This window comes from Patagioenas fasciata, chromosome 9 (genome assembly GCF_037038585.1).
Source record: "Patagioenas fasciata isolate bPatFas1 chromosome 9, bPatFas1.hap1, whole genome shotgun sequence".
NCBI classification, from domain to species: Eukaryota; Metazoa; Chordata; class Aves; order Columbiformes; family Columbidae; genus Patagioenas; species Patagioenas fasciata.
Genome location: NC_092528.1, coordinates 25,417,920 through 25,435,507, shown reverse-complemented (window position 1 = coordinate 25,435,507; position 17,588 = coordinate 25,417,920). Strand labels below are relative to the sequence as shown.

General features: G+C 42.2%; 1 protein-coding gene across 16 annotated transcripts in view; it reads left to right on the top strand.

The window, feature by feature from the left end:
* Positions 1 to 15,413, top strand: part of LPP (LIM domain containing preferred translocation partner in lipoma) — a 341,933-nt gene extending 326,520 nt beyond the window's left edge. For all 16 annotated transcript variants that reach the window (XM_071812669.1, XM_071812661.1, XM_065844128.2 and 13 more), the window contains one exon: positions 634 to 15,413. In XM_071812669.1, the coding sequence (XP_071668770.1) occupies positions 634 to 762 (129 nt within the window). In that variant the 3' untranslated portion in view covers positions 763 to 15,413. The remainder of the gene's footprint in view (positions 1 to 633) is intronic.
* The last annotated feature ends 2,175 nt before the right edge of the window (positions 15,414 to 17,588 follow it).

Below are 17,588 nucleotides of genomic sequence, written 5' to 3'. Positions count from 1 at the left end.
CTAGCTGCTATGCTTAGCCTTACACGCTTAGAGCTGAGGTCTCTGGAGCAGGATTTGGGCCTTTTAGTGGGACTTCCATGTGCCTGTCTCAGTGACATTGTTCTTTCAGCCACACTCTTTTTGAGCCAATTGCAATACAAACACAGGTGACAATTCTGGTAAGGGGAGACAGGTGCAGAGTTTGCTTAGCTCTCACCTATGGAATGGATGCTATATCTTTGTTGCATTAACTTTTCTGTAGGAGATTACCTGCGGTCAGATATTGGTACCAAACTTCCTTCTCAGTGATGCTTCATTTTTATCCCTTTTTTTGCATTAATAAATATGTGCTTAAGTTTGATGTTTTCTCCAGTGTTAAAGACCTTTCCTTCCTCAGAAATGTGAAGGGAATAATCTCTTTATTTTCAATTGGATTAAATTCAGCAGAGAGCTTGGGAACCTATCTTTTCTGCAGCATTGTCTCTTATCAGGAAATGGCTTAATCATGAAAGACATCACGTACCTCAGCTTCACGCTTTACGCTGACTCATGCAGAATGCTGTTATAAGGTGGAGAGAGACTCTAATAGATTCTTCAGCTGATCTCGTTCTTCCTTCTTATTTACTTTGCTCTTTCTGTTTGCTTATTTCCTAGGACTGTGGTGGCCTCCTGTCTGAAGGGGACAATCAGGGCTGTTACCCTCTGGACGGGCACATCCTTTGCAAGACCTGCAACTCTGCTCGGATCCAGGCTCTGACTGCCAAGGCCAGCACTGATCTCTGAGTATCAACTGTGACCCTCCCCAGGATGCCCGTTGGGGGATATTGCACAAGCTTTGCATGATTTCTTTCCAGCCTAGGGTCTGAAACTCTGTTCTTTAAAAAAAAAATAAAATGTAGAACTGGAAGGTCTTGGAACAAGAGGGTAGTTTGAGAGGCCGTGTTCAGACTGCCCATGACAGGCACCTGATTTAGATGTGACTTTTCAGGAGGGCAGCAAGTTGGACCATCTGCTTTCTCTGCAGCTCATGGAGATAAGTGGTCACAGCATCTAAGTTAGCTGCCTGTAGAAGGAGGTCTGAACATGGTCCTTAACTATGTTTTTGTGTTTGATTCCTGTTTCTTAAGAAGTTCATGAAGGTAGAAGGTGAAAGATGCCTGAGCGCGTTCTTTCTCCCAAGTTATTCTGGTAACCTGGCCAGCTCTCATTGAAGCCGTGGGGGAGCTTCCCTTTGACTTTAATAGGATCTGGATCACCAGCAGAAATAGCTCCACTGCCCTAGAAGGTGTTGAGAGCAGACCCAGTGCTCTTCTCATCACTAAACAAACAATGCAACTTCGACCATACTGCACCTAGGAGTGTAAGTGTGACCTTGTATCCTTAGGACACAGATTTGTTATCTGTACCGTTTTTCTTAAGCCCTTACTTGTCTCCATTCCCTTCCAGTTCAATAGGGTTTTTCCTTATTCTTATGAAGTTATATTTTGCTATTGCATAAATTTATTCAGTAGTGATGCTTCCAGTTCACAATGTATGAGCAATCACAGAAAGATGTGAGCTTACACACACTACACACACACACACACTACACACACACACACACTACACATACACACACAATGTGCTTTTGATTTACCAGAGGTATAAGCCAATCGTGTCTGTTGAGAAGGTCTTTTAAGGATGCGAGGCTGGAAACACATTTTTAAAATCCCAGTGGTTTAAAAAAAAAAAACCCAAACCTACATGGAACTGCTGTGCAAAGTGATGCTCAGAAAAATCTTATCCCGCTCTCTCACACCCCGATTTAGTGGGACCACTGGCAGTGTTGCTTTCTGGGTAGACATTTCAGCAAAGATCTGGAGTTCTCATTAAAAAAATGAAGGCTCTTATTTCAGCAACGGCAAAAAGAATCCTCCTAAAACATGCTGTTGTTCAGTTTTTATCTTAAGCTAAAGAAAGTATTTAACCCTTTTCTATGCCATTCCAAAAATTGGTGTTTTTCCTTATTTCATTTTCATCCCAGCCACTTCTAACTTCTCTTTGGTGAAATGTCACTGCAGAAGAGTGCTGGGCCAGCAGCAGTGTTTTCATCTTCTGTGCAGAATTAATACATATGCCAAGGTAAATGATTATCTGTGTCCAGCTTTTTTTTTCTCGTATTGGTGGGGTTTTGAGTTTGGTTAATTAAAAAAAAGTTTAAAAAAATTAGGAATTCACAGCATTCTGAGCAGCTATAATATTCTTGTTCATGAAACCCATAATAACTAAGGTGCAAATTACATAGTGAGGGAGTAATTTTCATATCACTGAATTGACATTAATATCTTATTTGCAGATGTAATCAAAGAAAATACTTTTCTTTGCACTTAAGAAATTAAGCAGCAGAACTGAAACAGTTGCAGGCTGATTGACCATATAAGTGACAAACTAGCACTTTTCAAGAGTAAGTGATAAGAATTTTTTTCATGCACCTATTGAAAAGCAATAAGAATGTGGTGCTTTCATCTTTATTCGCTATAGCAGAAGCCTGGTATAATTATATCCACTAATGCTAAAAAGAAAATAAAAGTTAGATGAGCTAGACCGATAGGAAGCAAAGACAGAAGATTGAGATACTCACTGCAGCTCTTGCAAACGGTGCATTTCCTTTCGGTTTAGCGCTAACCTTTACGGAATAGCACTCTGAAATTTAATAGCTTTAGCTGTATACAGTAAATTCAAATACAGAAATACCAGTCTGAAACCTCTTGTTTCTTACATGGTTTATATGTTGGCAAACTCCACCGGTGTCAGGGAAGAGTCCCAAAATTCACAGCTCAAAATGAATCCTTCTTTGTAGAAGGGTGGCATCATTAAGCAAAAGAAATCGTTCTCCACCGTCGTGACTGTGCTAAAGCAATTTGCCTTTTTATACTAAATTTCTGCCCTGGCCTTCAAGAATTTTACTGCCTCAGACATAAACAGATTTTTTTTGCACCGTGAGTCCTGCCAGGTTCCATCTGGGCTCCTGCTCCCTGGGCTGTGGCACGTAAGATGCTTCTGAGCTCACTTCTTTACATGCGGTCTGCACCACCACCGGTCAACAAACCTTCCAACTATTGAACTAACCCTACAAAAATGTGGGAGGTCAGAGCTGGGATTGCTGAACACCACTGTATCCCTGTGGAGGATTTTACATCTCTGCAAGCACAGGGGAGGACTCGATGCACTCAGGTGCAGAATAAGCCATTCATCCGGCGGCAAATGTAGCTCTGACCTTCCTTACTCTTGTTAGTGTTAAATCAAATGGCTGATGCGACTCTCCTGAGGAAGATTGGGATAACTAATGGAAACAAGCTACTGTGCAGAATATGGCCTAGACTAAGGAGGACTGAAGTCCAGAGCCTTTGGGCTTTTTATAGCCCTGCCATAGCCTGGACTAGGAGCAAGTCATATGGCTTCTTGTCTTCTGCTCTCTGAACAAGAGGGCTTCTTTCCAATTTCCCAGGGACGTTATGGGAATTAAGCTAATCACAGATTGGCCCAAACTACTGATTTTTTGGAGTTCTGTCTTCTCTTTCCAGAAAAGTTTGCTGGTATGTAGGCTTGGGATTCCAGCCCATTTGAAAGCTGAGGGCCAGCCAGGAGATCCAGATCTGAATCCTCTGTGTTATTAGGGTGCTGCGGTGAGTTGGGCTGGCGTGCAGGGAGGTGAGAGCCAAACTTTTCAAGCATTAAATACTCCATGGGTGGAAGATGTTTGAGAAAGAATGAGCAGTGTTGATATTTGAGGTACTGTGGCTAATTTCTGGACCTGACACATCTGGGCACAGGTACTATCAAGCATTTGTTTTCAGCCCTGAAACACCAGAGCCATCTGCCTGTCAGAAGGAGTGAGCAGCTAAAACACTCCGTTTTCTGTAATGCTTGTGATTTTGGCTTCTAAAATAGTTGTAACTGTATTCAGAAGATATTGCATAAATGTATATACATCACAGAGGCTCTCATCACCTGCATGCCTATGGAAATCTCTTCTCTGATGCTTCAGGGTTTAATTAGGAAATGCTCGTGGACTTATCTCAATTTCACTGCAATTAAGAACCACTGGGATATTGCTTCATCACAATATTTATCATATATTTATGGTATATCCTGTTTCTCTGTTCCAAAGGAGGAGTCCTTTTTGCCAAAGAGACCTTGCTTTTCTTAAGGTGCACTTCTTAGCCATGATGAAAATTCACACCATCCGTGGCTGTGGTAATGTCCAAACTTCCTTTCAGAAAGAATTGGAAGATCACACAGACATTTCTGTTCAAGTACTCAGTCTTTGCTTATGCTGTTTTGGCATTGTCTAGTATTTGTTGGCAAGTAGGGCCTGATCCCATGATCTGTGGGGCCCAGGTGGGTCCAGGATCAGGTTCTAGTTTAGCCAAATATTTAAGCTCATGGGGCTTGTTTAAGCACAGGCTTAAAGCCATTGCATGGTCTGACATAAGCCATGGGTCTACAGTCATTAGTACTAGACTGATTCTGCATCATCCTGTCGTACAGATTTGATCTGGGTAGGATGTAGACACAGGCAAATTTCTGTCAAATTACCCAGAACATATAAAATGGCTCCTGTGTTGCCTTTATGCCAGCTGCAGGAGAGCACCCGGTGGCTGATCCAGCGTAGTATTTGGGCAACCAGAGGATGACTTATTACAAGATCAGTGGTTTGTGTTGAGTGGCTGTGGCACTTCCTATATGTCACAAGTAGCCCTACAGCCAGTCTTACTGTATCTTTGAACCATGGCTTTAAAACTGTCTACTTAAACTTTCTCCAGAAGATGGAGTTGCCTTGGTTACAGCCCAATCCTGAAGCATATCCCCAAGGCTAATGCTAGTATTTTGTGAATGTGATGGTTTTATTGTCACTTATTTTAATCATTGCCTGAACATCGCTTTCAAAAACAGAAAGCAACACCGTTGCCTTAGCCTATCAGATAATGCACCTTCACTTTTGGTATTGTTTTTTCAATATTTTAATTCTTAGATTTTTATCACAGCTGCAAAACACTTGAGTAATGACTTAATCATAGAGGTGTGGGAGTACCAAAGTGTTTATCATGGTGAACTCTTCATAATAGCATTCATCCTGACAGCAGGAGTGAGACTTTAATGAGACATGGCCCTTAAGTTGACTTTCTGCCTATTAGCAAAAATGTGCCTGAGAAGAATGAGGAAAAAAGTGTCTTTTAGAGAAATGGTGGCTGTTGAGAATATGCAAAGAGTCATACTGAAATCTCTTTGGACCTGTTACATCTGCTGCCTGGCTGTGGTCAGCCAACCCTAGCTTAGGTTTGATAAATGCTGGTTCCTTTAGATTTTGAGGGGTAACAGGACCCAAGAGAAGGTCCTTGAGGGAAATCCTGTGTCTTTGCCCTACTTCAGCATCAGGGATAAATGTTCGTCAGCTGGTGCTTTACCTGAAGGGCTCAGAAACTCTTTGAGTTTGTCACTGTTTCCCATTGATATCTGGTTCCTGCGGTTAGTTCGTTGTGTGGATTTGCCGTTTGTTCACCAGGTTGGGTTGACAACACCTCTTGTAGACTCTGACGCTGTAAGTCAGGGCTATCGGAGAGAGATGTGCTGAAGAATCTCGCTCTGGTGAAATTCCCATGAGAAAGCACTAGTAGTGGTAATTGAGGGTTTGTTGCCAAAGGATTGCAGGAATTACTTAGTATTATTTAAAGGTTGGTAAACTACAAACTGAGAGAGGGCTGTAAGAACACTATTTCCAGTAGAGCTGGTCACAATTTTTACACTAAATTCTGTGATGTCAGGCCCTCTTTTTTTAAACGAGAAATTCTCTATTTTTGCTATGTTTTCCGCAGCAGTTTTTATTCTCGCTACTATAATTAAAACCATATTGAATTTTTATCTAAATAAATTTTGGAATTGTTAAAATATAGTTTCATTTCTCAAAGACCTATGCCTTCCTTCTCAGGTTTTTGTAGTCCTTGAGTCTCGTCTACTCGTAAATTAAGTTTTTGTGACTATTTTGAAAACTTCTTTGGATAAAAATTCTATTTAAAAGCAAGCACATGTTCTTGAAAAATGGTTCAACATTGGACCTGGTGAAATAAAAAAAGCTTTGAAACTTTTCTCAAGATCATTTTTTTCCTATTTGTAACTAATTTTACTAACTTTGAAGTCACTGTTTCCTTTGTTAGAGCAGTCCAAATAATGTGACTTTTCTTAAAATAACAATTACTTTTGTTGGGTTCATTTTTCTTTCCCATCTTAAAGCCACGGAGTGGCTGGCCATGAGGAGCGAGTGCCAGAGTCTATTTCTGTGGCAATTGCAATTTACTTCTTCGGGTTTTGGGTTTTTTTGCCCCCCCCTACTCCCCAAAATTACCGAACAATAATAGCACATTATGGCAACTGCCTTGAAGCTCAAGAGATCCTGATTGAACTTCATCTTCTCATACCTTTGTGGGTTTGGGAATGGCATTTCTCCTTAAACATTTCTAGAAACACTACCTGGCTTTGTCAGCATTTGAAGTTTGAATTTGCAACAATCACTTCCCTGACTGGCGCTCGGTGCATGAGAAAGAGTAGACTTTAAACTTGTGAGATTGTAACGTTCACTCAATTATCTTAAATTCTAAGGAAATAAAAAATGTTAGGTTTCCTGGTGAATGTTGGGCAACAGCTCTTGTTTCAGCCTGGGAATGCTCTGTTGTTTAAACTCAGTGTTTTTCAGACCACGCTTGCAGGCTGCTCTGTTATTTGCACTCCCGCACATGTAAGGTGGTGGTGGGGTTACAACTGAGCACAAGCACAGGCTGCAACGCTGAGCGTTGCTACTTGAACCCCACTGGGCTTTACTCCTGGGTTGCGCTCCCAGTCTCTGGCTGCATGTTGTATGTGGAAGCAGTGGGGTTGATATCAAGAGCACTCAATTCAAACCTTATTTTTTATTTTTAAGTTTGAGGTTGGTTCAAATTTCTCATCCTACGTAGATCTTTTAGAAAATGAGGAAGGAAACAGAAGCCTCAGGTGGTGCATTCCCTTTACATTTCAGGGATTAGAGTCCCTTGCTGGGAATGTTACACTTGAGGTGTCTCTACTTCTTTTTGCCTCTGCCTGCCTTTGTCCACAAGCAGCTTTTACTCGCTTTTTGTGTTTGCTCGACATGCGCTCATCTTTGCAGTGAGGACGGTGTGTTACTCACTTCACCGAGGTATTGAGAGTCTTAGCTAGTAGCTGGAAAAACTTTTCCAGATCTTTAATCAAGTAGTTTTGTGCATCCATAGTATCAGTGGACTGCCACATGGATATCAAAGAAAATGATTATAATTGTTGCTTTTAAAATGATTATGAAATTGTGCCTTACTTTTTCAGTCATATTTAACCATGTAATTTAGAACCACATGATTGCAGGGATTTATCATGAAGAAATTTGTTTGAAGGGTAGTTTGTTTGTTTTTAAATAGTTGTTTTTTTTCTCCAAGACTGAATTTATTAGGTTTTCCTCTTTTATTTTTTTCCTCTGGTTTTATTTCTTTAATATGTTTGCGTAAAAGGGCAGCCAGAATTTGCATTCGTGAGAGACAGAAGATTTTATTTCATCTTGTATGTGGAGCTTTCATTTTCTTTTATGTCCTTCAGGAAAATTCCTCTCTGCCCGATTACTCATACTCGGATGTCTTTAGATGCAGGCTGACCAGTAAGGGGGTTTTGTTGTTAATTTAGTGTGTGGTTTGCTTTGTATTTCTTTTTTATTTTTTAATTAACTAGATATCGGGTACTGGGGAGGCATTGCACATTAATGCAGAATGTTAACGCTAATTTTCATAGGAAAGACAAAATTAGAGCCGTTCCCTGTCTCCAGTGCAGTTTTGTTACCGTTTTGTGTGCAACACCAATATTAAGCCAGTCTGTAAAGGCAAAATACTCAGAGTGACCTACTTCCATTCACCAGCAAGAATCCTTTGTCAGCTGACTCCTGTTTGTTTGTTCGTTTTTAAATGTCGGATTACAGAATGAGCATCTCCTAAAGATGAAAGAAAACAGTGTTTTCATGTGCAGGAAATTTGGGGTTGCAGTAACAGAACATTTTCTTTGTTAATTTGGATGTCATGGTGTTTTAAGCTCCTGCCTGGAGCCTAAATCAATTTGGCCTCTCATCCAGTTCATCTCGCTGGTGCTCCTAAAAGGCTGCAGCCCTGCAAAAGCTCATGCAGCATTTTTGGCTGCCTTCCCTTGCTCCCATTTGGTACATATTTGCACAATTTAACTGAGCTTTTCTTTCTGCTGAAGGTCAGATGCAAGCGATACGAAACACTAAACTTTATAAACAAGCAAAGCCATTTCAACCACAGCATTTTGGACCAGAATGGATTTTTAGGTGGCGCACTGTCTGCTGGCCTTTGGAGAGGGGATCCTGAGACTGCATTGGGCTGGAACAGGACGCAAAGCCACAAGCCTTGGGTTTTTTTTTAATAAACTACTTACTGTAATCCAGCTACACAGTTTCAGCCTCACACTTCAGAAGAAGCTTCCAGCAGCAATGCACGTACAGGCGCTTTCCCTCTTGCAGAAAGTGAAACTTTCCCAACCAGAGTAAATTTAACCTATTGCATAAGATGCTGGAAGTTTTTGGGTTTTGTCTGGTTTTTGGGTTTTATTTTTGGTTTTTCTTTTTTTTTTTATTTTTCCTTGGGATTCTTGCTGTAACCTCGATGTGCAGAGGATGAATAGGTTTTCTATTTCCCCTCTTCTTTTTTTTGACAAGATTAGATGTTGCATATTGATGAGCTAGCATTTCAAAGGTCCGTGGGACTTTGGAACGTATTAAGAATCTCTGAAGTTTAATATTCACCATGTTTTAAATATTCAGAAGGAAAAATCTGCATAAAATGGCCTTTGATAAATAAATTCTAGGGATTCTTTCTGTCTTATGCAAGCATTGTGGGGATTGTGGCTGTGCCAGTTTTGTTCCAAAATGTCTTTTGTTTCAGTGTATCAGCACCATTTTGATCCCATTTTGTGTGCCCGGTGCTTGTCCTGAAGTCTTTTATGGTTTCTGTTGGAACCAGACAGCAGGCAGGTGGATGTGACCAAGGCAAAGGCACAGCCAAACATCATAATTCTTGGGTGTCTGCTTAGTTGCTCCCTTCCTTATGACAGCTGAGCATGTTCAGCCTCTTTCTGCACCTGCTTTTTGTGATGCAGGTTGGGATTAGCCCAGTGGTCAGGCCTGGCTGAGATCTTTCTGGAAAGATGCTCTATCCTGGGTGGAATTTGAGGATGGAGAGAGCAGGACCTTGCGTTCAGGAGCAAAGCAAAGTGCCATTCAGTGACTCTCAGATCTCACAGGGCAGTTTTGTCTTCCTTGTCCCTCTTTGGTAAGAGGCACAGCAGTAAGAGAAGTGCTTTTAGGAGAAATCCTCCCTTGGGGATGCCCTACTTCCCAGGCTGTTGAAAACCTGATTGAAGCTTTAGATGAGGATGATCGGTTATGGGCTGCAAGCACACAGCTATTTTACTGTAGTATTAACTCTCTCGTATGCTGTACCCTTCATGTCCCATGGTACATACCAGGGTGTGCAGGACAGCTGCTTTGGTCCTGCTCACACACAGATTTGACTTTGTCATGTCAAGTCCCTGTTGAATCAGTGCCTGGTATTTGTTCTCAGGACCGCTCTGGCTTGGGCCAAGGGCATCTCGTGCTCCTATGCAAAAGGTGGTGCTTTCAAGTTTTGGCTTCCAAATAGTGCAGCCCTTTCATACTCACCTTTCCCTTCTTATATATTCCAGACAGAAGCAGGATTTTAAGTATTTCACAGCATTCTTCCTCTTCCTTTTTGCCAGATGCCTTGAAAACATTATCAGATTATGATCTGGGTGGGGGTTTTCAGGATCAGTTTCCTTTCCTTCTTGATTGCATGGTGTAGGTTTGCAATGAGGGTTTTTTCTTTTCTTTTTTTTCTTTTAGTCTTACAGAACAGATGCCTTCAGTTTATGCAAAGAAAGTTTGACTATGATTAGAGCTAATCCAGGATGGCAGGATTGGACCCCCACAGTGAAAGCCAGAAAAGTGATTGCAAAAGTATTCTGTTTCTCCTTTATTAATTACACAGGAAGTTTCCACCAAAGGCTCATGTAGCACAACTGGCCTATGTAATAAGTAGCAGGGCCTGTAATTACAGTCTGTCTTCTGATCCTATCTGTGCTCTGACTTTCTAGGCACCGCAGTTCTATTTACATCTGTGTCTTTGTCACCTCTTAAATTTTTGATTGGTCACTGGGGGAAGTGGAGCACAAGCCATGAGCCCTGTGGAGATGCGGTGAGCACAAGTGAGGGAGGGCATCCTCCTCCTTCTCAGGTATCTGCCTGATTTGGGACACAGAACAGAGCATGGGGAAGGGGGGATTTTACCGGCCGTGCAGTGGAGGGAACGGGCTGTATGCCAGCTGGGTATCTTTCAAGATCTTGGACTCTCTGTAGAAGTGGAAATTTGAACCTTTTACAGGTCTTAACTAGTGTAGTATCCAGTCAGGGAGTTAATATATATCAGCATTTATTTCCTCAGAGCAGTTTCTACAGAATTTGATGTTTCTTTTCTGTAAGATTCAAGGGTTTATGGTTGCAAAGAGATTCACTTGCGGCATGAGGAGAGATGTGGCTTTTGGCATCATGCAGAGAAGCTGGGCTAGAAATCCTGGTATCAGTGTGTGAACCAAGAGTAACTTGAGTGGAAGGGGCAAGGCAGTGATTTACATGGGGTTCAATACCAGGTCCACCAGCACCAAGCAGCCTCAAGCTGATCAGCTCACTGGGGTGTCAGTCCTGAGACCCAGCGATGAGTAAATGGGCTCCTCGTGAAAGTGTTTGGTGCTGGTCACTCTGGCAGGAATCTCTTGTCTCTTCTGAAACATGCACTTAAAGTTAGGGTAGAACTACAGAGTGGTGCCCCCCAGTCTTCAGGGCTTACTCCCAGTGCTACGTGTGATCAAGAGGAATGAAAGCCATTGTGCAAATACTATCCTCTATGCAAAATGATACTAGCAATCTGCTACAGATACTTTTAATGTCCATTAAATTGTTATAAAATTGTCCCTTTTCTGCAGCTTGCACTGTTACTTAATTATTTTCAGTCTGACTTATGTTTTAAAAGAATAAATCATTATTTTTAATTTTTTTTCAAACTCTACTTCTAAGAAAGTTGATGCTTTAAAGGAAGAAGAAACCTCACTTTCCAACATCGGTTTTTCAGGCTTCGAAATTAATAATTTCTACACCTGACCCAGTTCCTGCAGCTGCCAAAAAAGAAAAGAGAAAGCTATTTAAATTTCTCATAGAACCATTTATCTCTTAAAATATGCCAAGGCAATTTGAGGTGGGGGTGGAGACTCAGCTATTTATCTCAGCAGCTTGATTTTTCTCTTTATGTTTCTAACTGTCAGGGGGGAAAAAAGAAAAAAATGGTAGGAAGCTATTCTTGGGCTATTATTGATGTATTGTGTTGCCATTATGCAGGATGTCTGCTTTGCTATATACGGAAGGACATTAATAATAGCCATCTCCCCTGCCCCCACCCTCGGTTCCTCTTTGGGAAGATGTGGTTTAATCTGGAGCATCTGCCGTGTTCAAATTGCTGCTCCCTCCTCCCCTTCCCCCAATTCATTCCCAAACTAGGTTTGGGACCAGCGTTAAGGGATAGGGAGACAGGGTTATATTTACAATTTTTCTGCCTACCTGTGTGGTTGCTCCAGGCGAGTCATTTCTACGCCATGTATCTGTCTACCCTATTCCTTCCCATGTATAGCCCCTCCTTTCGTTTTAAGTTCATCAGTGCAAAAAAACCCTTTCTCTCCTTTTCTCACAGGGGCAGAACAGGCTCAGCAACAGACCTGATTTGCTATTACCCAGCATTTCATACCCAGAAACTTTGATTTCTTCGTTATTTCCCATAAGCAGGAAAACATATTCCCGTTCCCATCCTAGGTTTAAAACATTGTTATGAAACTTCAAAGGGTCCATCCGCTTGTTTAAAGACTCTGATGCTTGTTTTATTTTTGGAAGCAGAGCGTACGGTGAACAGGAATAGTCTGATGTTTAAAAAATAGCCCCACTTCAGCATTTCCCTGAAGTGCGGGAAGTCCTGTCTCTGCAGGTCTGTGCCAGCAGCTCAGCAACCTGGAGAGCAAAGCCGACTTGTATAGGAAAAAGAACTGGCCAGGCTCATTTCATCTGTGAGAAGAAAGAGGTGAAAATAATGAACGTGGCAAAAACTAAAGGGCATAATTGCACTGATTTTTCCTTTTATTTTTTTTTAATGGCTAAGTTTCTACATCTCATGCTAATTTCATTCCGTAACAGTTTTGCTTCTTCAGCATTTCTGATAGTCAGGACCATGCGCTTTTTCATGGTGTCATTATTTTTACTTGTTGCTAGTTGTGTTCTAGTCTTGCTCTGGTCCATTTCGATTTGGGCACCAAATTAAAACAGAGCTAGAAGCTCTGTCTAGGAAAAAAGCTCACCTTGAGTTTAGGACCAGAAAAAGCAATCAGAATATTTTCCGGTTTCCATATGGGGAAGCTTTCCAAATATGAATTCTAGGTGGGAGGAATGCCTTCAACTGGGAAAGTGCTCCGATTACAAAATGAAAGGGAGATGGCAATTCCGTGTAGTTTCTCGTTGCTTTTATTGTCTTCCTCATCCTCACCGCAGTCAGAGCTGCTCCCTCTGGTGAGTCTGTGTCCAGCCTATGGCTTGATCCTGCCTTCTTGGTGTATTTTGCCAGAAACAGGTGCTTTCTCTCTGCCATTAGCTATGGGATTGTGTGCAATGATGAGAATTTGCAGGGAGGGCGGGAAGATCCTGTTCCAATTAGGCTGCCTTTGTGCTGAGGTTTCATTCAGGGCTCAATGAGATAAGAACAGTTTGCACTGAAATGCACAGCCAGAGGTTGTGGTTTGCGTTTCAACTGTGTTGAGACGGTACCCATTGAAAATACAGAACTGAGGCGCTTTTTTACACCTACCAGTGCGTTACTGACAGCTCTGTGTGGGCTGGAAAGCCATTTTGGTTTGGCAAATTGACGTTTTCTGCCTCGTCCCCTGAGCCTGGTCTAGTTCTTTGCTTTATCTACCTGAAAAGTGGTATTTCTAAAGTGCCTGATGCCTAAGTAGCTGAGTATCTGACAAGCATCTAAGCAGAACAAGCAGCAAGGTGAAGAGTAGGCTATTAACTGAGCTACCCTTACAAAGCGTGTTCCACTTTCTTCACTATGTGCCTTTTCAGAGACCTGTGGTGCCCCTTTATGGGCAGCAGAGAAATAGCCCTAGTGCTGAGCTGGGATGGGAACTATGAGAATGCCATAGAACAGAAGCAACTGGTTAATTTTGAGCATCTGTTTTCCACTGGGACAAGTAAAACAATGGCTTAATCCCATCAGCTCTGCTTGTCATCTTTCTTAACACACCTCACAGTCTGTTAGGCAACTGTTCAGTAGCAGAAGTACTTGGGTGTATCTTCTCAGTCAGAGCTCCAGAGTCATTCATATCTGGAGATTTTATTCACTTATTATTGGTTCTTATAACCTCTCTCTATCATTCATTTTATATATAAAGTTAGAAGAGAACATTTGAAGGCGAACCAAAGGCTTGGCATTTGATTGGTGTTCCTGTGTTAAAGATGTGCTCTCACTTTCAATCTTCAAAATCACATTTTAGTGAACTTCTCCCTTCGGTGGTCAGAGAGGAGGTGCAAGGTTTATTAGAAATGCAGCAAAGGGAAAGGTTTGACGTTTCAATGCTCAGTATTGCACCACTGTGACCTCCTCTGCTGTCCCTCTGGAGAGTGAGGGCTGAGTATTGGCAGATGTATGGGCAGAGCAGAGTTATGCTTGGACTTCTCTCATCATCTTGCTAGATAAGACATGGCTTGGTGAGACTTCAGCTTCCTTAAAGGTCCTGTAATTTCTTGTGCTGCAGCCTGTGTTTTGGACAGTCAGAGACTGGAGGGCAGCCTGCAGTGCCTTCCCTCCAGTTAGTCAGGTGAGAGACCAGGAGTACTGAGTTCTGCAGTTTTGGTAACAGCACTTTCTTGTTCAAAACAAACAGCAGAGGTTTGTTTGTGTTTCAGAGCTTGATCTCTCACGCTGGCTTCACCTGTGGGCTGATACAAGGGGCTTTGAACCTCTTGGCTAAATGCCTCACGGTGACCCCCCTGAGGACTGGAAGATTGACTTAGCTCTTCCAAACTGCAAGCAGGGAGTGCTTCCAGGAATGTATTTGTCCTACGTAGCTGCTATACTTTGGCCTATTCCTGCTGATTGTAGACCTGTTTGCTCAAGGGTTCACTGGTGATGATGTTTATTGGATATGCGGTAATTTGTAGTAGATGACTAGGCCAGGTTTGAGGTGGTATTTCAGCTTTACGGTAGCTGTCGATTTAGCCCTTGAGACAGAAGTGGGTTTTGCAATGTTGTCCTGGTTGCAGTTGGGAGGGTAGTGTGACCAACCGCAGTTCTTGTCATGTGCCAGCAGGCAGAGGCTCTCAGTGGTATGAGAAGCATCTTCTTTTTAAATGTGAATCACTAGCCTAGGTATCTGGGCAAGAAAGGGGCATAAGGAGGCATTCGCTATGTGAGGGATGCCTTCTGCTGCACGCTCCATGCCCTCAGATCCTAATGAAGTAACATTACTTGAGCTTTTAGGACTGGTCTCCTGTCTGTCAGAGCTTGGGAGTACCAGAGCTTTACCCCTTGCTGAGCACAAGCACAAACCCAAGTCTGTGAGGGGCCCGATCCTGCTGCCAATTGGAGTTTTCCCCAAATCCTGCAAGTTGCTGAGTGCATCTCCTGTGAGCTGCTGAGTAGCCTCCCTTCTCACTGAGCACATCAAGCCAGTCTCCTTCACTGACTACTTGCATAGGGCACTCAGGAAATGCAATCGGCACCTCGCAGGGTTGATCCACTAGGTAATATATGAAGTTTTTTCTCTGGTAACTTGTGTGCATGAATTGAAAACCATTTATTCCAGTTTGTTCTGAGGACGGATGCAGCATATACACATTTTCTATATTTATAAATATACATAGATATATATATTTTGTTCTCAGCTAGTTACCTCTTCTAAACTGCAATGTTCAGAGCAACCGGCGTATATTTTTATTCAACACATAAAATGACTTTTTACAGTAAGAAAATGAAAGCTGTTTTAAGCATGTGTTTTCTGTATTTTTATTATGCATTATCCAATTATATTGAGATGTATTTTCCTCTTTGCTCTGCTCTTTCAGTTGTTATCCTTTTTATCAGTTATGCTTTTCTAATGTTTTGTAAGGGAAAATAAATATGCAAAATCGCCAGATGCCTTTTTTTCTTTGCAGAAGAAGTATCACAAATGCTTTTTTATTACATTTTACCAATCCAATAAACTCCTTATAAATTTCATTTTTGTTTGCTAGCGTGTGAAATTATTTTTTCAAGTCGAATGGTATTTACTTTCTCCCAACCTCCACCTGCAATTACGCTTCATATCTTCCGTCTTCTACTCTCTCTTTTGGGTTCAAAATTTCACTATGTGGCTCCTCACCATACTTAATTCAAGAGCCTCTTTCAGTGTTGGGTGATGCAAGGATGCTAGAAATGTCACAGGAGAGGCTCCCCCCTGCTTGTGCTGGCCAGCTCTTGACGAATTTTGTGCCATTCTTAAAAAACGTGTGGCTTTGCAGTAGAGAGCACTCCATTTCTAAACCGTGAGGTAATCTGCAGAAGTGTGTTCTATGCAGAGGTTGCCCACAAGTATCCTCAAATTTGAGTTATGATGGGGTGACAGTACAGTCACCCTTTGCAGCTGAGTGGGGGAACACTATTCAAACTGTTATGGGGAGAGCAGAAATAAGTGTGGTTTGCAAAGCCTTGTCTCTTCTAGGAAGGTGTTTCTAGGCTGTCATTGCAGTAAATAATTGGGATTGTTCCTGGTGCAGTAAATAATCTGGATTGCTCCAATCTGCTTCAAAAATTCCACTGATCACCACACAGCCTGACCTTCACCTCTCCAGTCAGAGAACCTGGCACAGCACCAAACCCTCACCAAATGCTTTCCCTGACCAAAACACTTCCAGTGATGGGAAATACAGTGTAGCCCGGTAAGCTTTTCCAATGACCATTTCTTACCTGCTAAATATCTGCACCCTGCTTATAGCCTCTGGTTTTCTACCCTCTTTGTTCTCGGACCTTTTTATAAAAGCCCTTTGCTCTCAGAAGTCCTGTCCCGCGCAGAGCCGCACAGGCTGTCTTCAAAGTGGGATTCATTCATCTCAATGAACTTCGGCAGCCTGGAAGACACCTTTGTTGTCCAAGGTGGCCCTGTAGTCAGCGGGAGAAGGTCTGTCATCTTGTCTTCCGGTAAGCAGGTAAGACAGCTTTGTTTTGTGTCTTTCAGGGTTAAATGAGATGAATACTGTCCTCTGTTCATAACAGCAACAATAGCTTTCTTAAAACTTTTTTTTCACAGAGCTGTAGAAAGATCCCAATACAGCTAAACGTATTCCCTATTTCTCACTCTGAACAAAATATTTTCTAGCAGCCCCTTGAAAACATCTGCAGATGGAAATCTCCCAACCTCCTTTGACAGTTCATTCCGTAGCGGAGTTGTCTTCACCCTTGGACAGTCTTCCCTGCTGTCCTGACTAAATATTCTTGGCTGCAAATTTGATCTCATACTTCCTTTCCCACCTCCAGTGAACATGAAGGACTTCTTTAGTAGGTTATGTATTATCAGAGGATGCTTTGTTAGCCATGGGAGGAGGTGCAAGCAGCAGCTTTGCTCCCAGCTCCTCCTCTCCTTCCCCAGGGGACATTAGGAAGGGCCTGTGTTCTCCCTCAGGAAAGGACGCACTCTGCAGCTTGTTCCTACAGGACACGGGAGTCTGACAGGCTTTGTCTTGGCAGTAAAGGGAATGTGATGGTGTGGGCTTTTAAGTCCATTCAAACTGCTATATAGTTTTCCAAACTCTGTATTATTACTTCCTTTATAGCACAAGGTATTTTTTCCTAAACTTGCTACGATGGAAAAGTTCCAGGGATATGTTGTCCACACACAAATTAAAATACATTAGCAGGCCAGAGGCGAGGGCCAAGGGTGGGAGAGCTATTAATTCAATAGTTTGGCACTGCTTTTCTTGCAATCAAAGGCAACGAGAACCCTTTGAAGACAATGAAAGCTTTGGGAGTGAAGTGTATCTAAAACCCAGGTGCCAAGGTTAGCCATAGCGGGGTTTAGGGCAGGATGGAGATGGTGTAGACTATTTTGCAACCCCACAGGTTGCTCTATTGATGATGTTCCTGGTCAAATGAAGCAGCAGTTGTACAGCTGCATTCTGCCGATGTGATGGCTGTCTCCAACTGTGGCTACTGTAGATTTAACCACCTGGCTTTAAACAAAGATGGGGTTTGTATGTTTATCTTGACGATATCTAAGCTGTATGACTTCCTCTGTGTCACAGATGGAGTTTTATTCCTGAGCAATGATGACTTTTGCTTTCTAGTCAATTTTGAGGAGATTTTGGGGGCTTTATAAACTTCCTCAGGGTTTTCAAAGCTGGGAAGAAGCTTGAAAAGCTG